The sequence below is a fragment of the Suncus etruscus genome, chromosome 6 (assembly GCF_024139225.1).
Source record: "Suncus etruscus isolate mSunEtr1 chromosome 6, mSunEtr1.pri.cur, whole genome shotgun sequence".
NCBI classification, from domain to species: domain Eukaryota; kingdom Metazoa; phylum Chordata; class Mammalia; order Eulipotyphla; family Soricidae; genus Suncus; species Suncus etruscus.
In genome coordinates, this window is record NC_064853.1 from 29,492,110 (window position 1) to 29,519,364 (window position 27,255).

Here is a 27,255-nt window from a genome sequence, read left to right on the forward strand (position 1 = left end):
TGTCTTTAACAGATACAAAACAAAACAATATCAGTCTTAAATCGCGTATGCTATAGTACAAGACAAAAATCAAGGAGAATTGCAGAAATAGTCCAGAAAATTAAAGCAGAAAGATTGGCTAACATATCTGACTACTAGAAATGTTAAGGGAAATTTACAAGGTGAAAGAATATCATACCAGATGCAAATTCCAATCTATCAAAGGAAAAAGTTCTAGAAATTGTAAAAATGTGAGGCAAGCTGATATTTTATTTTATTCTAACTCTCTCTTATTAGACAGTTGATAATTTATATATTTATTAAAAATAAGAATTTATAGTATATTTTATAGTAGCAAAAGAAACAACAGAAAATGGATTATGTGGAAAGAACAAAGTATAATCTAAGGCATGTCTTGTGTTTTGCTCTAAATTATATAAAATTACTATACAATAGAGTCATCATGTCTGCACTCAGCCAGCTACTTACTTTATCTTGAAGGAGATGTATACCAAGCTGTGAAAAACCATAGGTACACCAGCCACACAGCTGAAAATGACAATCACAGGGAAGGGCCATGCCAAAGCCATGCCAGCTTTACTCACCACTTATAAATGCTGCTTTGACAATGGCCTACCTTCACCTCTCAATCATGGTGCTCTGCAGAGATGCCAAACTGACCAAAACTCCAACTGTGCCAATATATGGGCTGACATCTCCAGTATTTTGGGGGAGTGAGTGCAGGCACTCTGCACCTGCCTCCTCATACATCCAGAAATACTGACAGCTAAAACCACATCTTGCTAAAACCAAAGTAGTAGCTAAAAAGTATAGAATTCCTGGACCTTGCAACCTCATGACAGCTTCAATTATTTTTTAATACTGTCATCCCAGTAGGAACATAATAATTTCAACAACATGGTTTCCAGAGCCACTTAATGTTCAAAAACAAGTAACAGAATATCAGCTAGTAACAAACCACTTAGCAGAACTTCTGACAATGACTTAATGACCTCATTGTGAGATACAATAATTTTCACATTACTGTACTTATAAAATTTATTTTATTTCCTCTTTTTTTATTTAAACACCTTGATTACATACATGATTGTGTTTAGGTTTCAGTCATGTAAAGAACACCACCCATCACCAGTGCAACATTCCCATCACCAATTTTATTTCCTCTTACTTGAAAACAGAAATATGAAATATATTATTTTTACCTGCCAAGGGTATTTGGGAATGGACTGTGCTAGCTCTGGACTCAAGATCTGTTCCACAAAGGCCAGGGGAGCAATGCAAAAGCAAGGGAGTCTATTCCAGCATACTGAGACCATACCTCTCATAGGTAGCAACAACTAAGTGGGTTTGCAGGCCATTTTTATAGGGTTTCTGGGGCTTCAAGATAGGGGTAAAACTATAGGTTCTTAGTACACATTGCATTATTCAGGTTTAAACTGTTTGTCTGAAATAGTGGATGAGGGGATCAGGTACCTGCCAGGTGGGTTCCCACCAACTTTTGGGTATAGTTAGATAAGGTTTCTCACCTGCAGGCCCCCAGTTGTTGCTAGTTTATCTATCCTTATATATGTCTTTGAAGTTCCTGGAAATGGCTATCTTTCTGAGCCTAGTCCCTGTCATTTGCAACTTAAGCCTGTCATAGCTGTGTGAAGCAAAGCAAGGTTACAGAAGAAAAATAGCAGCAAGTTATTCTAAACTAACATTCCCTTCTAACAGACTGGAATCTGGGGACAATGGTGATGGTATTGGTCTCAAAACAAACATATTATGAGCAACTATGTAATATATAATTTTTAAATAAAGTTAAATTTATATTAAAATTAACTTCACATACTAAGAAGGCATGTTTCAAATTATAAGTCAAAAGCAACCTTTAAAGTATAATGTCAATAAAAATCAAAATACTAAAGGTTAGTTAATTAGCATAAAACAGGTATAAGAATATGTTTATCATAGCACAATTTACAATATCTAGAGTCTGGAAACAACCAAGAACAAAGCAGAAACAACTTAGAAGTGCCTGAGAACAGATGAGTGGCTAAAAACTTGTAGTATATCTAGACATTGGAGTACTATGCAGCTATTAGGAAAGATTAAGTAATGAAATTTGCTTATACATGGATAGATTTAAAGTGAAATGAGAGAGAGATAGACATAGAATAATCTCACTCATTAGTGGAATAGAATATAAATAAAAATAGTATGGTAATAATATCTAAAGACAATAGAAATTAGGATCAGGAGACCAGTCCATGGTAGGAAGCTTGCCAAAAAGAGTGGTGAATGCAATTAGGGTAGTGAAAGATTCACTGTGACAATGGTAGTTGGAAATGATAACTGAACAAAAACTGGATGCTGAAAGGGGATAAAGTGATATGCACAGTATTCCTTCAATAGCAATAGTGTAAATCACAGTATCAAAAAAGAAAAGAGAGAGAGAGTAAGAGAAAAAAAGTTTCTTTCTACAGAGGCATGCAAAGAGGGTAGGTGGGAGAAAAAGTGGGACATTAATGATGGGGAAAATGCACTCGTGAAGGGTGGTGTATATTTTCAAGGGACTATCCAGATCATGGAGTATTTATTAGGGTGCTATATATGTATATAACATTCCCCAAACCCAAAGTAAGGAGTAGACACAGAGCACTGCCAAGTGTGTCCCCCAAATAAAACCTAAACTGGAAAAAAAATTATTCAAGTTCCACAGGATTGGGATTTATTATAACTTCATTATGGTTTAACACATTTATTTATTCTAAAATAGCAAGCTTATTATTTTTTTTACTTGATCTTTGATGGTGATTCCAAATAAAATCTCAACAGCTTCTTCACATACTTAAATATTTGAGTCAGTTTCTCAGGGGTCTCACATAAGACAGAATTTTATAATGACTTCCAGAAAGAGTATTCACTTATACCTACAAAGAGTTATAGCAATTGCTAGTAAATAACAAAATCGGGATGATATTAATAAACATATTAATGGATTACATATTCATGGATTAGAAGTCTCGGGGTTTTTTTTAATCAAAATACCAGTAGGGTCTTTTCAAAACTGAAAATTTGTATATACTTCTAAAGTTCATAAGGCTGAAAGGAACAGCAGCCAGTGAATTACCATCAAAAAAGCTATTTACTCTGCCCAAGAACAGATTTGTACTGAATACCTAAGGATGGCAGGTGAATTAAATCAACTTAAAGCTGAAACAATATCCCTAATCAATTTAAAATTGAAATAAATCAACTTAATCTCACTCTGAAAAATGGGTAGGGTTTTGAGGAATAGGCAGATTACTATTTTGCTCTTTTTATAGTTGGAGAGATCTAGGCTCAAATAGCTTCCTATTATCCCCCAATTCACTATTCAGTGACTTTTAGTGGAAAGATACTTAGTGATCATGCAAGCGTCATAGACATAATGAGGGGAAAAAAAACCTTCTGGTCCTAGGCTATTTTCTAATTTCCTTTCAGATCTCAAGAAGAGAGAAGGTTGAACAGAAGAACAGGCTAAGATTAATTACTTCTTGAACACTAGGGCCACCTTTGTCTTAGAGTCAAATGTTTCATATGTGTTGTCAGGTAAGTAAAGCATTTCAGAAGCAGGGAAGTTCTTTTACAGAACACTTTCACAATGCCTACAATTAATTCACATCTACCCAAGCACAGGCTTTCATTGCTAAGGAGAACTTAGAATTCTTCGATTCTTTATCAACTCTGTCCTCCATCGACTTCAATTTAAACCTGCACTTTGTAGTAAGAGCAGCCTATGTTTTGCCGTAGGTAAAATACAATCATTGAAAGTCTTCTGCAGACTAATTTCAACAAAGTTTTAAAGCCTCAGGTAAATTCTTTTTAATTAAAAAATCTAGTTGGTTAGTTAATTAATACAAAAGGTTTTCCAAGTACTTGTTCTGTGCTCTTCTCTAAATCAAGTGTGATAATGTATACAATAAGCAAAAAGAAATAGAATGGGGAGGTAGAAAAGATAATATTAAATAGGACTGAAAGAGAAGGAAAATCTCCAAGTTGCTTAAAAATAACTTGTGAAGTGTCTAACATTCAATATGAACAAGAATTCTTAATATTATTCTCAGCACTCTCATAATGTCAAGAAGACACCCATGCTAAAACTCAGTAAAGCACAACACCTTAGTTCATTCGTCAGCTCAGGTATATCATGTTGAAACATGTCTCACCTTTTGGGTGAAACACCCTTTTGCAGCAGCAAAGAGATTAGAGATTTTTACAATGAGTTAGACATACACCTTGCTATTCTCTCTCTCAGAAGAAATATTGATTTCAGATCGGTAAGGACAAACTATTTCTCTAGTGAGCACTAGGTGGAAGCTAGAGCAAACAGAGCACCCATCTGGACTGCTGCATAATTGTTAGTGACTGTTCTGTAGGAACTGGCTGAACCTCCCTCAGACACTGAGACTGCCAGGTTCTGAGAAACCTAAAAAGAAAATTCCTCCAAGATTCTGGAGCTCAAGTAAGTGATTAAATATTAAAGGACAGTAAAAGACAAGACTGTCTTCCTTAAGTCTGAAGTTAGGAGTTGCTTTAGTTGATTTTCTGTAATGCCTGGCCATTTTTTTTTCTTCACAGAACAGTGATAAATGGGGATTTAGAAAGATAAAATTTAGTCATATATTTCTACATAGAGAATATACTTTCAAATTTAAGTACTGAATTACTGATTGTGAAAGCCTAGTTCTTTCTAATTTGGGTTAACCAAACAGCATCATTTCCCCCTTCCTTCCTTCCTTCCTTCCTTCCTTCCTTCCTTCCTTCCTTCCTTCCTTCCTTCCTTCCTTCCTTCCTTCCTTCCTTCCTTCCTTCCTTCCTTCCTTCCTTCCATCCTTTCTTCCGTCCTCCCTTCCTCTCATTATTCCTTCTTTTGTTAGTTTTTTTATATTCCAAAATAATGAATAATTTTGACATAATATCTCTTAGAAAAGTGTAATATGATTTTCTGAGAGATACATTAACTTATTTTCCACCTTCATGATGATATGGGTTACATATTTAATGTGTACTCAGTGCTGCTTATCATTATTTACCTTTTGTGTTAGATATGTAAAATAATAAAATTCTAAGAACTAATACTTTAAATATTTTCATGGTGGCTTTAAAATATCAAATAGACTTCCCAGATATTTTGACAGTAGTGTCTAAGAGAGACTTTTAGTGTATATGACCATGTAAACATTTTTCTTTATGTATTTTTATATTTTTAGTTTATGATTATGAGTAAAATAAAATTACCCAAGTCCTTTTAAGATATATGTGCAAACTACTATTTGGTTGTTGAAGTTTTAGTTTTACTGACTTTGTAAATCACCACACGTGCTTATACATTAGAGTTGTCTATAAAAGACAAAACACCCAGTTAATTTTGAATTTTATATAAACAATTAATGATTTACTAGTATTCATGTGGCAGAAGTAACATTTGGCCTTGCTTACATCGAATTATTATTTATTTTATACGTAAAATTAAAATGTTCACTCTACATTTAATACCTAAGCGCTAATAAAATTTGGAGTGTCTTTCTATCAAATATTAGCAACCCTTTTGCATATACATTTTTATTTTTGTAAGGGTTTTTATTGTGAAGAGGTGTTCAGTTTTATGCAATGTTTTTTCTGCATCTATTATGATGATCAAATGATCCTTTTATTTTATTGCATTTTTAAAAAGCTAAGTCTTGCTATTTGTAAAGGTGTTCATAATACAATTATTTCAGGCATTCGATATTCTAAATCTAATCCCATCAGTGTGATCTTCCCTACACCAATGTCCTCATCCTCCAAGTCTGCTTTAGCTGGCACAAACAAATTTACTTATCACAATAGTGTTATGAAAACCATTATCTGAGGACATTTGAGCTGGTTGGTAGTATGCTCATTGATTTAAGCCAACACTGTTTCTCTAGGACAATACTCATTTTATCATTGTGTATGTTCTTTTTATATTGTGCTATATTTTATTTGCCTGTGTTCATAAGAAGCATATTTATAGTTTAATTTTATCCTTGTGGTACTATTGTCCTGATTTAGTATCAGGATAATCTTGATTTTATAGAATGTATTATAAATTATTCCTTCTTTTTTCTAATTTTGGAAAGAATTTGTGAAGAATTGGCATTAATTCATTCTTAAATATTTATTGAAATTCACTATTGAAGCCATTTGGATTTGATTTATTCTTTTGGAGGCATTTTATTGTCACTACCACTGTCCTATAGCTCCAGCTCCATAATGTACACATAATTTTAAAAGAAAAATACTAGGATCAAACAATTGGCATGGGTGACAGATTGTCTTGTACACAACTGACCTTAACCCTGGAGCCACATATTGTCCCTCTAGAACCACAAGAAAAGTGATTCCTAGAAGCAAAGCAATGAGTAAGATCTATTTTTGTTTTAATTTTTGTGTCTCTTTTTTTTGGGGGGAAGGTCACACCCGGCAGCACTCAGATGTTACTCCTGGCTCCATGCTCAGAAATCGCTCCTGGCAGGCTCGGGAGACCATATAGAATGCCAGAATTCGAACCAATGACCTTCTGCATGAAAGGCAAATGCCTTACATGCTATCTCTCTGGCCCCATCTGATGGTGCCCAGTAAGCATGTGGTATTGGGGTTCAAATTCAGGTCTCCCACATGAAAGCGTATACTCAACTTATTAAACTGAATATTTCCTGACTTGTTTTTTCTTTATATTTGAGAATTAAATTGTATTTACTTTTTATTTTTGAGGGGTGTCAACAACTTTTGAATTTAATTTTAATTAAAATTTTATTTTTTAAAGATATGATTTACAAAGTTATGCATAATTGAATTTTAAGCATACTATGTTATGTAAGTTCTGGTAGCTCTCTCTCCACCAGTGTCCATTTCCCTCTACCAATGCCCCCAGGTTCTTTCTCATTTACCCTACCCTACCTCCATTTTTAAATAATATTTTGATATTTTGCATGCAGTGTATGTAACTAATAGAATATGATAGTAATTTACTCAAACTTCAGTTTCCTACAATGATACATTTTGGTTATGTTGTAAGAGATTTGCCACTTGATATGACCTGTATTACTCTCTCGTTAGATTTTAATTATATTTTGTTCATTTTATTTATTTTATTTTTCCTCTTATTTTTATAAAATTGTTCATGATTGGGTTTCAGTCTTAAAATATATATCACCCTTGACCAGTGTGCATTTCCCAGTGTTCCTAGTTTCTTTCTCATCCTCCCCACTACCTGCCTCTGAGGTAAGCATTTTACTCTTCTTTCTCTCTCATTTTTTCCACTTTTAGACACCGTGTACTATTGTTAACAATGGGTACCATGCATATCACTTTATCTCTGTTCAGTACCAGAGTGGTCAGTTCCAACTCTCATTGTCATAGTGGTCCCTTCTATACCCTAAACACCCTGCTCCACTACTTACTGTTAATTTTTCATATAGCTACCAAAAGAAATTGTTTATTTATTAAGTTAGGTCCCAAAATAAGAGAGAGAAACATGAAAAACATACATTGAGAGCAAGAAATTGATAAGATGTCTTCTGAATAAAAATCATATTGATGGCAACACATTGTGTAGAGCACTAGGAGGATGATTGTCTTAAGAGGAATTAGTTTCAAGGTTGTATATTTTTACAATCCCTACCTAATATCTCAGTTTATTACTTTATTCTTGCCTCCTTTACAGGTACAATGAATCATAAAACCTTTGCTTTTTTTGTGGAATTTCTTCTCTTGCAAATGAAAATTTCTGCTTCAGGTGAGATTTTTTTGAATGGCATCATAGTTATGAATACTCAGGCAATTTTCTGTTCTTCAGTCCAGCATGTAAGGAGACATAACATCATGAATCCATACTAACATAGATTTAAAATTGGAGACACAGATAAGTGAATAGAGAGACTCACAATGTTTAAGGCCAGAAACCTGGGAAATAGTTCTATGGTCAGAAAATTGATTCAATGTGAATAAATCTGGGAGACAAAAAGTCTTGGACCCTTCCTTACTGACTTCACTATGTTTTCACAGTGAATATTGTAAAAATATTTTCTTTTGTGTTTCACAAGAATGGGGAAAAGAGGTAACCATTTTGAAATGTATTCTTCTTCTTAACAAGGTTTACTATCAAAAAAACTATTTTACTAGAGACTAGCCTGGTCTATATGCATTTTATCAGAGCCTTATTGATCTGGGGGTAGGAAAATATTCTACTCAAGTACACTTTAAACAATTTTTCTTTAACAAGCAGCGAGTGTAGGGAAAGTGAGAAACATGTGCAAGGGCAGTGGTTCACAATAAGTCTGAGTGTTAATAAAGGATTTTAGAATATAATCTTTCCCCACATTTCTTACAATTAGCAATAAAAATCTTTCACTAGAATCCTTTTTACTCAGTACATCTTGTAGGATTTTGGGGGTAGGGAGGTTGGGCCACACCTGGCAGTGCTCAGGGATTACTCCTGATTCTGCACTCAGAAATTTCTCCTGGCAGGTTTGGGGACCAGATGGAATGGCAGGGATAGAACACGTGTTCATCTTGGATTAGCTGCATGCAAGGCAAACGCCCTACTGTGCTACCACTTCAGCCCCTCATGTAGGATTTTTAACAAAAAATATGAAAGGAATCCTAAAAGATAAAAATAAATAGCTTTATGTTCTATGGCAAACAAGATTAGATTTTTATAGGGCAAGACTAATGAAACAATTATATGATAAATTAATCCTCTTAAATTTAGTTTGGAGAATTTTTATAAAATTAAGACCCTTTAATTCTATTCCTTGACCTCTTATGCCCAGAACACAAGAACACTTAATTCAAAAGGATATATGTATACCTATACTTACTAACAAATTACTTGCAATGACAATATCTAGAAATATCTCAAGTGCCCAACAATAAACAAAATGGATAAAAAATGTAGCATATATACATAATGAAATACTACTCATGAAGAAAGACAGAAGTCTTGTAGTTTGCCACAACTTGGATTTTATTAGAGGAACTCGTGATATTAAAGTTCCTTGGAAAGGAAAAGGAAAACACTGAGTGATCTCATTCGTCAATGGTGTATAAATAAGCAAAGAAAAGGTTAGGCAATCCACAGTGGAAACAATCCCAGAGCACTATTATTAGAAGTATGATGAGCGTGCTGAGCTGGAAGGCTTGGTGTAATAATGGAGAGACCTTCCCAATCTGATGGTAGGCATGGTGTGTCAGCACTAAAACAAAATATCAATATTGTGTTAAAATTAAAAAATTTTAAATATTAATACTTTTTAAAGCATATGTAATATGCTAAATGCTGTAATAGAAAAAGTACAGAAACTGTGAAAAATATATGGTTATTACAAGCAAATTCTGAGTCAGAGTGACAATACAACATATAGGGCACTTACCTTGGACTCAGCCAACTACAGTTTGATCCATAGTATTCCAAGTGGTCCTCCAAGCATATCATGGATGGAACATAAAAAAAAACATAAAAAAGCATAAAAGCATATAATAAAAGTATAAATATAGGATAATATCTCTTAACATGTGGTATTCAGAATAACTACTACATAAGGGAATGTAGTGATTTAATTGAAGTTGTCTTGAACACTCTTTACCCCAGAGTATAATGAGGCAAAGAAAAGAAATTAAGTAGACAAGGAGAAAGGATGAGAAATAATGGGGGATAGAGATCAAGGGGATTCAGGTACATTGGTGGTATTAAAGAATAACAAAGCTATATATCCAAACCCTGGAGTCAACAACACTGAATTTATAAGACCCAAACTTTAGCAGCCACATTTAAAAATATGCTTTTTATGATGGAAGACTGGAGGTGGGTTGAAGAGATGTATGGGATGGATTCTGGGAAAACTGGGAGATTGACACCGGTACTGGGATTCGTGCTGAAACATTGTATGTATATTGTGTGTGTTGTATTGTATGAATAACTCTGAAAATAGAAATGCTTTAAACTAAAAAGCTTAAAATTGTTTTAAAATCAAAATTAACCAAACAGTCATATGAACATCGAGTAGAAATAAAAAATGATCAGACTATTCAAAGAAACTCATAATATTCACAGATCTACCAAATTTGAAATATATCTCTACAGTCCAGAAATAAAAGGTGGGGTATAATTTAAAATTTCACTGAAATAACACCTCAACCAGAGTACTCTATCCAGCTTATCATTGATTACCATTCATATCTAAAGGATGAATTTAAAGTTTCATGGACAATCAACAGTTTAAGACTTCATATCACTAAAACTGTTTTTTCAAGAAGCATTAAAGGAATTTTTTTAAAAGGCAAGACAAACTTCTCAAGATTTCATCAATAAGTATGGCATTCTCTAACGGCACTTAAAGTTTCTCTCTATTAGATTAAGAATGGCAGTTATTTTGTTTGCCAAAAATTTTATACTTTTAAAATGATAAATTAATTTTACATTTATATTGAATATTCTTTTTTGATTTACATTTATATTTTACATTTATATTGAATATTCTTTTTTGATTTAAAAATATAGAAATGTTTTCTTTTACTTATTAATTCAGATACTTCAGTCTTTTTTTTTTTTTTTTTTTGGTTTTTGAGCCACACCCGACGGTGCTCAGGGGTTACTTCTGGCTGTCTGCTCAGAAATAGCTCCTGGCTGGCACAGGGGACCATATGGGACACCGGGATTCGAACCAACCACCTTCGGTCCTGGATTGGCTGCTTGCAAGGCAAACGCCACTGTGCTATCTCTCCGGGCGCTGTGCTATCTCTCCGGGCCCGATACTTCAGTCTTATACATAATTCAATATTTATAACAAAACTATCATTACTATTTTAGATCAAAACATGCTTTAAAATTTTATAGTCCTACTCATATTATCCTTTAAATAAAATTTTAAATTCCCCCACCTTTACTAAATTGCATGCTTAGATATTTTTTAGGATTTAATGTAAAGCCTAAAATGGATTAGCATAAAATTATTAATATTATAATATATGAAATAATTTGTATACAGATATACAAATTCTTTTTTTTTTTTTTTTGGTTTTTGGGCCACACCCGGTAATGCTCAGGGGTTACTCCTGGCTATGCGCTCAGAAGTCGCTCCTGGCTTGGGGGACCATATGGGACGCCGGGGGAATCGAACCGCGGTCCGTCCGAGGCTAGCGCAGGCAAGGCAGGCACCTTACCTTTAGCGCCACCGCCCGGCCCCAGATATACAAATTCTTAAGTTTGTATAGCTGTAAAAAGAGTTCTTGGGATTTTTATCAGCATATTATTAATTTACCATGTTATGGAATTTCAGGAGGTTAGTTTTGTTCATCTATTTGTGCTTAGATGTTATCACTTTCACAATCAAATAATAATAATGCTCATATGTGGAAAATTAAAAAGGAGTAAAGGGACAACAAATAGCATCAAAGCCGAAGAATTTACTTACAGAATTGAGCTTACTGGAGAGTGGGGTGGTGGGGTGGGGTGCTTGGGACATTGGTGGAGGGATGCAAAGACTGATAGTGGGTGTGGTGTTAAAATGATGTATGCCTAGGGCTGGAGAGGTGGTGCAAGTGGTAGGCATTTGCCTTCCACGCACTAACCTAGGACAGACATATGTTCAATCCCCGCCATCCCATGTGGTCCCCCACACCAGGAGCAATTTCTGAGTGCATAGCCAGAAGTAACCCCTGAGCATCACTGGATGTGGCCCCCCAAAAAACAACAACAACAACAAAAGAATTAAAAATCTATACATTTGACTCTAGTAATGTGTTAGCTCAGAATCAAATTTTCCCCTTCCCCTTCATATTATTTGTTGTTTATTTTTTGTGTGTCTGTTGGTATTATTTGTATATTTTGGGTTTTGTTCTTTTTGTAGACTGCCCACCAAAGATTAGCCTGAGGTGTAAGTGCAGTCCTTCATAGTTTATTTGTAAGTCTGTGTCTTTTTCTGGACCTATATAACCACTTCATATTTTCCCTAAATATCCAGTTGCTTTTGAATGTCTGTATTTTTTTTTATATTTTTTGTCATTTCATAAAGTGTAAATGAGAACAATTAAGAGGGTAAATTAAAGTTTGTTATACTCCCCTGGGGAAGATTTTAGATGAGAATGGGAGATGTGCATAATAATGACTTTCCTCCTTGTATGAACATCTCTGATCAGAAGTAGCAGACAGTATCAGAGCAAATATTACTTATATTATGAAGACAACTTTTTGTCAATGGTGGTTCCAATAAGTTGTGTATAAGCAATTCTAGTCATGCAGTTTCCTGACACTGGGCTATATTAATAACTACTTGTGTTATAAGCCAAACCTGACCAAAATTAATACAAATTTTCATTTAACATTTCCCCTGGAACTTACTATCATAGTACATAAACTAGATTAGACTCCAGGTATCTAAATAAGCACAGAAATTAGATTATTCCAGTATGAGTATTTTCTAACAGAAGATCAATTTCTAATATTTCTTTTTCTGTAATCTTCCTAGAATTATTTTAAAGGAAATTATGTAGTGTTATTGTTCTTTTGAAAAATCGAATGTTTCAGCTGAATGAGATATACTCAGAGCTAGACATTTGAATGTCCTGTTAAAATGGAAAGAATTCAGTTAGCCTTCATTGTCTAGCAAAAACAATGTTGTTGAGTTCAGATTTATTCTGGTCTTTTTTTCCTCTACAGAAAAGTGGACAGTCACCACTTCCACTGGACACGTGGTGGCTACAGTGGGAGGAAAAGCTGAACTTAGCTGCCAATTGTCCCCATCACAAAGTGCAGAGCACTTGGAGATACAATGGTTTAGGGGTAACACTTCCAATACTATTCACCTTTACAGAGGTGGCCATGAAGTGAATGAAAAAGTTGCCCCAGAATATATGAATCGCACAGAGTTTGTGAAAGCAGCCATTGGGAAGGGTAAAGTGACTCTCAGACTTCATAATATCAGTGTTTCTGATGATGGACCATACCATTGTTCATTTAAAGATGACCACTTCAGTGATGCTGCCAGCATAAACCTGAGTGTAGCAGGTAAGATTAATGGTAGACCATCACATATTGCAGTTTTCATTATGCTCTTAAACAAAATATGTGAAGTATAAAAATATTCATTTATCTTTTGTCATATTTTAAAAAGTATTTCAAATATTATAAATGAGAAGAGCTCATTTCTGGAAACATACCGCAGAGAATTGAACACACAAGCTAAACTTAACTCATAGCATGGATATAAATTTGAGAACCCCTTCACATATTATGTAAACAAAATTAATATAAATTTTTCTTTTTAACTTTCTAACGTAATTCCAATGAACTAATTATCTGTATTTCTGTCTTGTTTCCCCTAGCACTAGGTTTGAACACAGGTATCCATATTCAGGCTTATACCTTGAAAAAACTTATAGAATGTAACTCAGGAGGATGGTTCCCAGAGCCCCACATGGAGTGGAGAAACAGCAAGGGAGAGATCATTCCGCATTTTTCAAAATCCTTTTCACAGGATAAAGCCAGATTATTCCACATGAAGATGACTCTGTTCCTCACCAAACATTCATCGGACAATATAACTTGCTACATATTCAACCCTCTAATAGGTAAAGGAAGACAAACAAATGTGACCATAACAGGTGAGTTTTGGGGGCCCGGAGAGATAGCACAGCGGTGTTTGCCTTGCAAGCAGCCGATCCAGGACCAAAGGTGGTTGGTTCAAATCCTGGTGTCCCATATGGTCCCCCGTGCCTGCCAGGAGCTATTTCTGAGCAGACAGCCAGGAGTTACCCCTGAGCAACGCCGGGTGTGGCCCAAAAAAAAAAAAAAACAGGTGAGTTTTTATAAGATTGGTTTGTCAATATAAAATATAAGAGAAAATTATTGAGATAAGTAATGTTACATAGGATCATATGTTATCAAACAATCTTGATTGTGACTGCCTTAGATTAGTTGTAGTATATATGGCATCAGATACCAAGAGGGAGACTTTTTTTTTTTTTTTGGTTTTTCGGGCCACACCCATTGATGCTCAGGGGTTACTCCTGGCTAAGCACTCAGAAATTGCCCCTGGCTTGGGAGGACCATATGGGACCCCAGGGGATCGAACTGCGGTCTTTCCTTGGCTTGCGATTGCAAGGCAGACACCATACCTCTAGCACCACCTTGCCGGCCCCAAGAGGGAGACTTTAGAAGAAAACTATTATAAGAATAATAACAACCCATGATTATAAATGTAGCTTTACATATTTTAACCATGAACTACAGTAGCACAACGCTACACCCTCTACCCTGAACTGAAACAGCCCAGTTAAATAACAACCATATCAAATTTCCAAGCCACCACATTTGTTTTTGATATATAAATTCTGGAACTCGAAGCTGCCAGACAACACCGTAATATTTTATAGTAGTATTAGGCCACTAGTATCACAGGAACTTTGATGGGAAAATTGCAAAGTAATATACAACCTTAGTGAGCCTAAACAGTGGCACAGAAAGCTCAACTAGCACCAACCACTTAGATACTTACTTTAGTAATACCATTGAGAGATATAACAATTATTTTAAGCAACTGAGTTGATTTAAGGTTTGATAATTCCATTTGTCATTGTGTTGTAATAAGCAATATTGTTTGTGCTTGCATGAAGGCAGGCTATGGTGGTGGTAGGTGGGAGATACTGTCATATAGGTAGTAGGATTGGTGTTTGAACATTTAGTCCTTAAAATGGCTATTATGAAAAACTTAATAAGTCAAATCATGGTGTTATAATAAAAAGTGGGGAAAATATATAATATAGTTCAATATATTATTTAAATTTTATTATCTCATTAAACCCATAGAATATTCATGTGCATAAAATATTTTCTAAATCTGGGGCCAGTGAGGTGGCACTAGAGGTAAGGTGTCTGCCTTGCAAGCGCTAGCCAAGGAAGGACCGAGGTTCGATCTCCCGGGGTCCCATATGGTCCCCCCCCAAGCCAGGGGCAATTTCTTAGAGCTTAGCCAGGAGAAACCCCTGAGCATCAAATGGGTGTTGCCCCAAAAACAAACAAACAAAAACAAAACAAAAAAATAAATCTAAGTGAATTTAAAGCTGTTATTTTATATATAAATATATATACATATATACATATATTTTATATATAAATATACATATTATATATAAATATATATATATGTCATTTATATAACACCATCAAGAATGTGTGTTAGTGACTATTACTGTCACATGACAGTACTGTCATTCTAGACTCATTGAAAATTCTAGCAAGTATGTTTATTTATGACACTATTAAGAAAAGTCATTCAAAGCAATGTAAGGAAAACATAGAACTAAAGTATAGTGTTCTGATTACTTAACAATTTCTGGGCATACATCTAAGACCAAGCAGAAAATGCCTTCTTCAGTATAAAAAAAAGTATACTTAGCTAACTCTGTATAGAGAAATCAGATGGATTAGAGAAGCAGAATAGTGGTAGGCAGTGTCAGTATCACTACAGGAAGCCCATCCATATGTCTTTTGGGGGGGCATACTCAGCGGTACTAAGGGGTTACTCCTGGTTATGCTCTCAGAAATCGCTCTTGGCAGGCTGTGGGACCATATAGGATGTCAGGAATCGAACAGATTTCTCCTGGGTCAGCTGCATGCAAGAAAAAAAACCCACCGCTGCGCTCTCTCTCTCCAGCCCCCGCATTAATTTATTTTTAATTTTTATTATCTTCTATTTCTTATTCACTTGGGAATTGTTTGCCTTTTTCTAGCTTATCAATTTTAGATATTGAATTGATTTGAACTTTTTTTCCTGGTATATATCTGTGCAGCTACAAAAATCCCCCTTTGTACTGCTTTTACTATTGGTTCTGATAGTTTGTTTTCATTCTTTTTTATTTTTATTTATTTTTTATTTTTGGGGGGAGGGGTCACACCCGGCAGTGCTCAGGGGTTACTCCTGGCACTATGCTCAGAAATTGCTCCTGGCAGGCTCGGGAGACCATATGGGATGCCGGAATTCGAACCACCGACCTTCTGCATGCAAGGCAAACGCTTTACCTCCATGCTATCTCTCCGGCCCCCCCCCTTTTTTTTTTCAGGCCACACCCGTTTGATACTCAGGGTTTTTCCTGGCTAAGCGCTCAGAAATTGCCCCTGACTTGGGGGACCATATGGGACGCCAGGGGATGCGATCCTTCCTTGGCTAGCACTTGCAAGGCAGACACCTTACCCCCCCCTTCATTCTTTTTAAAGAAATATTTTTTTCTTCAACTTTCTCTTTGACACAATTATTATTTAACAATGTTTAGTTTCTAAATATTGGATCTTTTTACAACTTTTTTTTTATTATTGGTTCTACCTTTGTGGCTTGGTAAAAAGACTATTGTTACATTTTTGTTCTGAGGTTTTTATTGGTGTTATAATTGTGTTCCAGCATGTCTTTTATCCTGGAGAATGTTCCAGGTGCACTGGAAAAGAATATGTAATTAACTTGGGGAGTGGTGGAAGGTCCTGACTATTCTAATTAGACTCTGTTATTCTAATTTTTAATTTAGGACTCTTGTTTCTTTATGAATGTTCTTTTTTAATTAGTTTAATGATGAGAGTAGATTATTAAAATTTACCTCTACTCTTGTGCTGCCATCTATTAAATAATTCAGGATTATTAATTTTTTATCCCTTTATTTAATGTACGACGTTAATGAGATAAGTATTGTTAATCTATTGGTTCCTTAACCAGTACAAATACATCATTTCATGACTGTCTTTTATTTTCTTTAGTTTGAGTATTATTTTGTCCAAGATTGGTATGGCTGTCTGCTTTTTCTTAAGTCTGCTATTTAGCCAGTATGATTATTTTCCAGTGTTTTACTATGAATATTTGTATTCATGAGATTTTAAGTAAGTCTCTTGTAAGCAACAAAAGGTTGGATTTTCGATTCATTCTACTATTCTGTAATTTAATGGGAGAGTGCATTATCATTTAGATAAATTATTGATATAAAGAGGTTTTATTTGCCATGCATCTATAAGGAGTTTTGCTGCTTGTAGTTTGATCTTTCCTTAATATATAAGGCCCTTCAGAATCCTTGCCAGAGCTGTATTAGATTCCAAATATGTCCTCAGGTTCTGTTTGTCTGCAAATTATTTAATCCCTTTTCCCACTTTGAGTGATAATCCTGCTGGGAAAAGTAATTTTGATTGGTGGGTTTTTTTATTCAATATTTGTATATGGCATTCCATATATTTACACTGGAGAAATCTGCTGTGACTTAAATGCTTTTTCAGTTTATAAGGTTTTGCTTCTCTAGTGTGACTTTAAGGAGTCTGTCTCTGTCTTCTATTCTTTGATTCTAGCCATTTAGATAACAAATCTTATGGTGTTTTGTTTTGTTTTGTTTTGAGTGAATATCTGTTTTAAATTCTTTTGGGTATATAACTACCAATGAAATGAGAGTATATTTAACTTCTGTTTTTTAAAATTGAATCATCATGAGACACATAGTTATAAAGTTGTTCACGACTGAATTTCAGTCATACAATGTTGCATCTCTTATACACATTTCCTGCCATGAATATCCCCAGTTTCCATCCCCAGCGGCACCACACAGCCTGCCTCTCTGCTTCTATGACATTTTTCTTTTCTCTTTCTTCCTTTTGTTTTTCTTTTAGATACTGTGGTTTGCAATTTGTTACTGAAGGGGTATCATGCATATTGCTTTATGCATTTTGCTGAAAGGAGTTTCCAACTTCCATTATCATGGTGATCCCTTCTCTGTCCTAACTGCACCTCCCACTCCTTTCTGATAATTTTTCAACCATGGACCAGACCTCCTGGCTTTCAACTCTACTGTCTGTATAGTATTACTTACCATACTTGGGGTTTTTTTTGTTTGTTTGTTTGTTTGTTTGTTTTGTTTTGTGGGTTTTTTTGTTTTTGTTTTTGTCTTTTTTGGTTTTTCAGTCACACCCAGTGATGCTCAGGGGTTACTACTGGCTATGGGCTCATAAATCGCTCCTGGCTTGGGGGACCACATGGGATGCAGGGATTGAACTTCAGTCCGTCCTAGGCTGACCTGCAAGGCAGATGCCACCACTCTAGCCTCTCACACTGTGTTTTTAATCCCACAAATTAGTGTGATTATCCTATGTCTGACCCTTCCCTTCTGACTCATTTCACTTAACATAATACTCTCCATATTCATCCATATATAAACAAATTTCATGACTTCATTTTTCCTAACAGCTTATTTAGGAATTCGTTCCATGATGTAGATGCACTATAGTTTCTTTATCCCTCCATTCTTGGGAATTTAGGGAATTTCCAGATTCTAGCTATTGTGAACAGTGCTGCAGTGAACATAGGAGTGGTGATGCCTTTTCTGCATTGTGTTTGTAGGCCTCTAGGGTATATTCCCAGAAGCAGTATTGTTGAGTCATATGGAAGCTCAGTTTCTTGTACATTGAGGAATATCCACTTTCTTCTTCTCAGCTTTTATCCATACTGCTTCCTAAGCTTAATACTATATTCTGTAGTTTTTTTATACTACTTGATATTTTTCTTTTTCTTTATTTTTTCTATCAGCATCTCTTTTTTTTCCTTGGTTTAGGGCCACACCTGTTTGACGCTCAGGGGTTACTCCTGGCTATGCTCTCAGAAATTGCCCCTGGCTTGGGGGGATGATATGGGACGCTGGGGGATCGAACCGCGGTCCATCCTACGCTAGTGCTTGCAAGGCAGACACCTTACCTCTAGCGCCACCTTCCCAGCCCCTATCAGCATCTCTTAATGTTTATTATTTTTAGGTTCAAATTTCTCAATTTTAGGTTATTGAGCAGCAATATGATTGTGGTCTTAATAACTTCAACTTGTAGATTACAGAAACCTGATATTGTTGGAATATTTCTTAACTTGTATTGTTCTCTGTTGACACTGAGTTCTTTTTTGAGGGGTTGGTCCACACTCGTTGACACTCAGGGGTTACTCCTGGCTATGCACTCAGAAATCGCTCCTGGCTTGGGGGACCATATGGGACGCCTTGGATCGAATTCAGGTCCTTCATGGGTCAGCTGTATGCAAGGCAAACGCCCTACTGCTGCACTATCATGCCGGCCCCAACATTGTTAAGGTTTTTTTTTCTCATTTGCTTTTGGTCTTCCTTTTTTTTGTTTTTTTTTTTTGTTTGTTTGTTTGTTTTTTTGGGTCATCCAGCACACTCAGGGGTTACTCCTGGCTTTACGCTCAGAAATGGCTCCTGGCAAGCTCAGGGGACCATATGGAATGCCGGGATTCAAACCATCATCCTTCTGCATGCAAGGCAAATGCCCTACCTCCATGCTATATCTCCAGCCCCCTGCTTTTGGTCTTCCTTTAACTGGTGATGAATTAAACTGGGCTAGTATGTGTCTATGTGTTGAGCTAATGTTGGAATTTGACATATGTCTGAGTGGGTCTGAAACCTTTGTAACTCTAATGGTTGTAGTATGATCCCACTTTGAATGATTGGCAGCCTACAGTGAATTTCCAGCAAGTTTTAGAATATATGATGTGAGTGGAGCAGAGTTGTCACACAACCACATATGACTAATCAATCAATTTAAGAATATGGAGAGGCCCCTCCTAATCACCTCTCCCTAATGTGGACTGTGGCTTGATACTGGAACTAGCTCCAAAGGACCTCCACTGCAAGAACTCTACCCAAGACCTCCCTGCCTGGACCCCACACCTCACAAGGAAATCTCAAAAGACAATAGGGAGGCCTATACTTTCATCATCAGTATAGACCTATATAACACTACCTCTTATCCTGTTTCTCCCCAAATGTAATCTCCTATATCGCTTTCTCCCTTTTTCTTTCTTTTTTTTTTCTTTTTTCTTTTCTTTTTTATTCTTGTTCGGTTTTTTTTGTTTGTTTTGTTTGGTTTGGTTTTTGATTTGATTTGTTTTTGCTTCTTTTGGGTCACTCCTGGCGGCACTCGGAGGGTGCTCCTGGCTCTATGCTTCGGAGATTGCCCCTGGTGGGCACGGGGACCATATGGGATGCCGGGATCTGAGTCACTGTCGTTCTACAGGAAGGACAGATGCCTTGTCTCCATGCTATCTCTCCCGGCCCCACTTTACTCCTTTAATTACGTCTTTTATTTAATCTTTAAAAAAAAAAAAAGAAACCTTGTTTTTCTTTAGATATATGTGAGCATATATATTCTTTTTTTTTTTTTTTTTTTGGTCGGGTATCTGTTTTCTTCTCTCTCCACCCCCAAATCCACCAGTAATATAATATAGCACCACTTCCTCCTGCAAAGACATATTAAACAAAGGGGAAATTTTATGTGTAAAAACAAGCTCTTATCTACTAGTGATAAGAACTCATACTTGTCTACAACACAGGGACATCTCCCACCCTGAACATATGTCATGTGGAAATGACTTAGATTCTAGGGAACTAGACACTGACCGTCCAGCCTTGACTCCTGGATCCCAGACATAGAAACGACAGAGTTCTCAACAACAGCTCCAGGAGCCAAATCCCCTCCAGGTCATTCATAATGCTGCTCTGATGCCAACACGCACCATTTCTAAATTGATAACCTGACAATGAGGAAATGAGAACAATTTGATCTAAGAGCAAGTTGTCCTTCCTCATCAGCCAAGGATAAGGTAAAAAAAAAAATGTCACCCTTTGATCTGTGCAAAAGCCAAGATCGCTATATACAGATGACTGGTTGTTACAACCAGGACTGGACAGTATGCATCCAGGGACCAACAACAACAACAACAACAGCAACAAAAAGCTCTAGCCTAGCTTTTGGTCTACGATCTGTTCAACAAACAAGAGCTCCAATTCCAAAGGTCTGACTGAGACAACCGCAACTGAACCAGTCTTCCGAAAACATAACGAAAAGATTTTATCCCAGGCTCCATCCTAGGAGCAACATAATGACCAAGACCACCAACTACAGAAGATGAATTAAAACGACACTGAAGAAGCAGAACTGCTAGAACCACAAAGAAAGACTTCACCATAAACTCCATTCCTTGAGCTGCACAGTCACCAAGATCTCTAGATACAGAGGTCTGATTTTACCATCCAAGACGAAGCAGAAGTCTTCCATTCACCACGAAAGCACCGAGGGGAGAGTAAATGATCATGCAAGGAGTCTATTGTCAATCCCATGACAGTATACTTCAGGGGTGGAGAAACCCTGTATCTCCTAGGCCAAGGGAAGTCCTTCTATAATATCCCCAATAGTTACTATGCCTATGCAAGGGGAAAAAGAAAAGGAGAAAAAAAAAGCACAAAACAATCATTTTTCCACATATTTATTTATCGATTGATCGATTTTTTGACATCTTTATTTTGGTGTAGAGATTGAAGTTGATGTCTCCAATATTATTTTATTTTACTTTATTTTATCTTATCTTTTTCTTTTTGCACTTCGGCATAATTTGGTTTCAGAACCAAGACTATTGTGTGGTGCTTGTCTTTATAGCTGGAGTGCTCACTGGATATTTAATTTGATATTTCTTTCTGTATTGGCGTGATGTTTCAATTACCTTTTTCACATCCTCTCTAAAATTGAGGTTGAAAGCTTCTAGAAGGACTCTGCCCATTTTCAGCGTATTTGACTTCTTTTTTTTATTTTATTTTTTCTTATTATGTACCCCAAACTATTGCTTTTCTTTCCTTCAAACAAAACCACATAACTCGATTTATCTAGCTCCGCCTCTTAAATAGAGGGGGAAACAAGGGAGGGTACCAGGACCAAACAGATATATGATCACTAATAGTAAACTATACAAAGATGGGACCACCTACTCTAGCAGCCTGTGGGTGATGGTGGGGTATATGGGTTACAGAAAGGGAACTGGGATGGGGGAGGACAAATTTGGTGATGGGTATTCCCCTGATTCAATGTTAATATGTACTTAAAATACTACTGTGAAAGATATGTAAGCCATTATGATCAAAATAAAAATTAAAATATAAAAAGAATATGGAGAGGCCAGAGGCCTGGTGAATGGCTAAGGCACATGCCTTACTCACAGCAGATTCAGAATCAGTCCCTAGAATGTCATATGGTCCCCTGAGCCCACTAGGAGTGATTCTGGGGCACAGAGTAAGGAGTGATTCCTGAGTACTACTAGGTATGTCCACTGTCCAAAAAAAAAGTGTAGAGCTTTGGGAGCTGATGCAGGCAGTCAAACAGCCGATCCATCATAGCTTGATAGCATCTTTAATCAGCCCATTGACCGTTAGCCCTGATCCAGATATACAAAAAAAATTCAGGGCATGATGGGAAGTGCTGATTTAATAGCAATAACATTCTTAATGCAATGATGCTCTATGTTGTGTGTTTACTGATCTTCCTGTTTTCTCTTTTAGGAGTGTTTGAAGGATACCAGTATGCAGTGATGTCATCCATTCTGAGTTTGTTATTAATATTATTACTGTTAGTAGTGATTCCATATTGCCAACTTAAAAACAAAAAAGGTAATTATTACAAGTAAATAATAATTAAAGTTATATCTTTTAATATGACATCTGAGCAACATGGGATGTTTGGGCAAAGTTGTATAGCATTTGTGAAACAATACTAAACCTTATATAGAATCATTTAGGGCTTGTTTCTTCAGCACTATTAAATTTAGCATTTTTTCTCTTCTGAGATTCCCAGAATGTTTTCTTAGGGGGGATATAGTAAGGCATATCCGGTGACGCTTAGAGGTTATTCCTGGCTATGTGCTCAGAAATCACTCCTGGCTTGGGAGATCATATGGGATGCTGGGGATTGAACAGAAATCCGTCCTGGGTCAGCTGCGTGCAAGGCAAATGCCTACTGCTACACTATTGCTCTGGCCCCTCCAGAACAATGTTTTGTGAGATGAAAAGTCAGTATAGATGTATCTTGATCCTTTCAGTTATTCTGTGCTCCTAAAGAACCATTGTCTCTTCAGTCAGACTCTAGTCAGTTAATGAAGTAAACTGACCTCAACTTTACTCAAAATTACTTAGTAATGAAGAGTCCTTAGTATTGCTCTAGAATATGCTTATTTGGTCACAATCTTCTTCCTACACATTACTGTTAATTCTCAAGATATTATTTCTATTCAATAAACTGTATAAAATTTAAATGAAAAAGAAAGATTTCTATTAATATACAACAGGTCATTTTACTTTTATTTTATTTTCTTTTGAAAGGGGCACATCAGGTAAATTCTCTGCTTTATTGCTCTGATCCCAAACAGGTCCTTTTAAACTAGACTCCTTCTTCTGTTTTGTGGCTAAGCTATGAATATATCACCCTTGGTAAATGAATGTCACTAAGATATTGTGATCAACAAAATCATGAGAAAATTTGACATTAAGATCTATTGTGGCTTCATAAGTTTAGAATACTATCTATGTTTTATGAATATAATTTCACCAAACTTATGTTATCACACCACACTCATCACAAATATTGAAAATATACAAAGTAATGACAGAATTTAACAAGAAGAAAACATCTAACCCCATCAAAAAGTGGGGAGAAGAAATGAATAGACACTTCCTCAAAGAAGAAATACAAATGGACAGAAGGCATATGAAAAAATGCTCCACATTAGTCATCATCAGGGAGCTACAAATCAAAACAATTAGGTACCATCTCATGCCATAGAGTCTGGCACACATCACAAAGAATAAGAACATTTGGTACTGGCAGGAATGTGGAGAGAAAGGAACTCTCATTCACTCATTCTTGTCTAGACTTTATGGAAAACAATATGGAGATTTCTCAAAAAACTGAAAATTGAGCTCCTATAAGATCCAGCTGTACCACTCCTAGGGATATAGCCTAGGAATACAAAAACACAATACCAAAATCCCTTCCTCACACCTATATTCATTTTAGCACTATTTACAATAGCCAGACTCTGGAAACAACCAAAATGCCCTTCAACAAATGAATGGCTAAAGAAACTGTGGTACATATACACAATGGAATATTATGTAGCTGTCAGGAGAGAGGAAGTCATGAAATTTTCCTATATGTAGATGTGCATGGAATCTATTATGCTGAATGAAGTAAGTCAGAGGGAGAGAGATAGACACAGCATAGTCACACTCATCTATGGGTTTTAAGAAAAATAAAAGACGTTATTGTAATAATTCCCAGAGACAATAGAGATGAGGGCTGGAATTACTGGCTCATGATATAAGCTCACCACAAAAAAGTGGTAAGTACAGTTAGAGAAATAACTACACTGAAAACTATGGTGACAATGTCAATGAATGAAAGTAGAATGCCTGTCTCAAATACAGGCATGGGGAAGGATAATTGAGGGGGGCATTGGTGATGGGAACATTGCAATGGTGAAGCGGGTATTCTTTATATGACTGAAACCCAACTATAATCATGTCTGTAATCAAGGTGCTTAAATAAAGGTATTATTAAATAAAAATTGTTATAGGTCTGTTCAAGTTTTCCAGGTCCTCTTGGTTCAGCCTTGTGAGGTGTCTACTTATTTATCCATCTCTTCTAGGTTATTTCATTTAATGGCATAAAGTTTCTCAAAGAATCTCTGATGATAAATTGAATTTCTGTTGTATCTATTGTGATGCTACCCTTTCATTTCTAATTTAGTTTATTAGGATTCTCTCTCCTCTTTGTGAGTATTGCTAGTAGTTTATTGATTTTTGTTTTGTTTTCAAAGAACCAGCTTCATTGATCTTTAGGATAACCTTTTTGGATTCCAATTTTATTTAAAGTTTGATTATTTTCTTCCTTCTACCTGCTTGGGGTTCCTTTAGTTTGTTATTTTTCTAGTTTCTCAAGTGGTACAATCAAGTTTTTTATGTGAGCCCTTTCTTCTTTTCTGATAAATTCTTGAATGGATATGAACTTTGTTCTCAACATTGTGTGTCCTACAAATTCTGATAACTCATGCCCTCATTCCCATTTGTTATCAGAAATCTTTTAATTTCCACTTTAATTTCCTTTCTAATACACTGATTATTCAGTAATAAGCTATCTAATATTTTGTTTGAGTTATTTTTCCATTTCTGCTTGTGATTAACTTTCTATTCTCAGTACATCATCATCTGAGAAGATAGTTGATATAATTTTTAACCTATTAACTTTGTGGAGGGATAATTGGTTTCCACTGTGTTCTATCTTGGAGACTGTCTCATGCGCATTGGAGAAGAATGTGTTTGTGGCCTTCTGAAGATAAAAAACTCAATGTATATCTACTAGCCACATTTCTTTCATTCTTTCTTAGAAGCAAGGGTTTTTTTTAACGTATCTTTAGTCTAGTTTATCTATCAAGAGGTGGCATAATAGTATTGAATTCTGCAAATTCTGTTGTGTTTCTATCGATATCACTTTTATTTTTTTGTTTTATTTTGGGGGGGCCACACCCGTTTGATGCTCAGGGGTTACTCTTGGCTAAGCGCTCAGAAGTCGCCCCTGGCTTGGGGGGACCATATGAGATGCCGGGGGATCAAACCGCAGTCCTTCCTTGGCTAGCACTTGCAAGGCAGACACTTTACCTCTAGCGCCACCTCACCGGCCCCTCGATATCACTTTTAATATTATTAGTTATTCTTTGGCTTTCTCATAAAGACTTTAAAAGATAAGATCTTTTCGATTATACTTCTTTAAAAACAATCTTGAAGTTCTTATTTTTTAGATAGAAACACCAATTTTAATAATTAGTATTTTAGTAATACATAAAAAAGTGACTTTTGCTTGTCTTATATAAATAACTTTCTGACTGGAAAATATAAACTGAGGGGTATTCAGAGTCTGTAAATTTAGTATTCCAAGTGAATTCTGTTCAGTCCCATCATACTCAGAAACTTCAGAAATTTGATGACAGATTCTAGAGTCTCCTTCTGGCATCTCCCTGCTGTTAAATAAAGTGATTAAATTAGGGAAGCAAGTTCTTCCTAGTTCTAAAAGATCTAAAACCAACCTTACTTGGTTGGGCATCACCCATAAACTATAGTCATATTTTAGGCCCTCCATAGGTTATGTGAACATGGAACAATGACTTATTTTTATTCTATGGTCATTTTCACATCATCTAATGATGTTTGTTATTTTGATTGGATAATACTTGTTTTATCTTTTTTAGAGATTAAATATTCCTGTTTTAAAAGGATGCATTCAATTATATCTCAATTACTGTGTTACATCATCTTGGGAATAGTCACCTTTACTTATATACGTTATCGGAACCCAGGTATGTGGATTTAGTAGTGGGGAATTTCCTTTGGCACCTATTCTTTTTCTGGAAATCCATATTATGGTTTTGAGTCATCTAAGATAACATCAGAATCCATCACTAAGATTGTAGTGTATGTCATGGACTGAAGTTGCAATGACTATGGCCAGAGTTTTCAAATGTATTTGTAAATATTCTGTTACAGGTTAAAAGAAATGTTCTGTTTTTGTAGGTTTGAATGGATCCAGCCACTCATTTACATTAATGGGATCATTGACAGTATACAATTTGTCTATAAACCTATGTGAATATTTGGGGCATAGAATCTATATCGACTATACAAAATTACACATTATGTATACATATTATGTATACCAATACTGCTTTCTTTGTTAACTTTGTATTCAAACATTTATGAAGCATTGAAACTCTTGTTCTATTTATGGAATGTGGCTATAATTTAGAGGTGAAATGGATAAATTGTTTGAAAATATTGTTTTAGTATTAATAATTTTGAATGTAAAACAAGATATTTGTCATCTACCCAAGACAAAGAAATACTTGATATTGCATGAGCTTTGTTTTTAAACCACTTTCCCTGGAATCTACTTATAACATTTCCCCTAGAAAGTTTTCTCTTTTAATTCTTTAAATTGTACACTGGTTGAAGGTCTGTCATCTATAGTTATCTGCTACTGGGAGAGGGCATGTCTTTTTCATTATTGCTCTCTGCTATGAATTGATAGTGTGCCACATTTAAATATTTTATTTTCTTATAAGTAAATATATGAAACAACTCTTGTTCTTAATTTCATTTGTCTATTTGATTAATTTTTTTGAAAGGAGATGGACTCATTGAATCTCTTAGGCTATTCCAATTCTTGATTAACTAGGCCAAAACAGGATCCTATTATGAAAAAATGAGCCTAAGTCCCAACACTATCTCCTAAACCCTGATATGCAAATTTTAATTGAATAAATGTCAATTAAGTTTGTCTACTTTTTTCTAAGTTGGAATTTTTCCTTTCATTTGTTA

The 27,255-nt window shown here is 35.6% G+C and overlaps 1 protein-coding gene across 1 annotated transcript; it reads left to right on the forward strand.

Moving 5' to 3' along the window:
- Positions 1–556: 556 nt before the first annotated feature.
- LOC126011668 (selection and upkeep of intraepithelial T-cells protein 7-like) lies at positions 557–26,429 on the forward strand. The gene is made up of 6 exons (XM_049775482.1): positions 557–700; positions 3,664–3,773; positions 12,678–13,054; positions 13,372–13,650; positions 26,130–26,237; positions 26,425–26,429. Exons 1-6 carry the CDS (start codon positions 557–559, stop codon positions 26,427–26,429), a joined length of 1,023 nt encoding a protein of 340 aa, XP_049631439.1.
- The last annotated feature ends 826 nt before the right edge of the window (positions 26,430–27,255 follow it).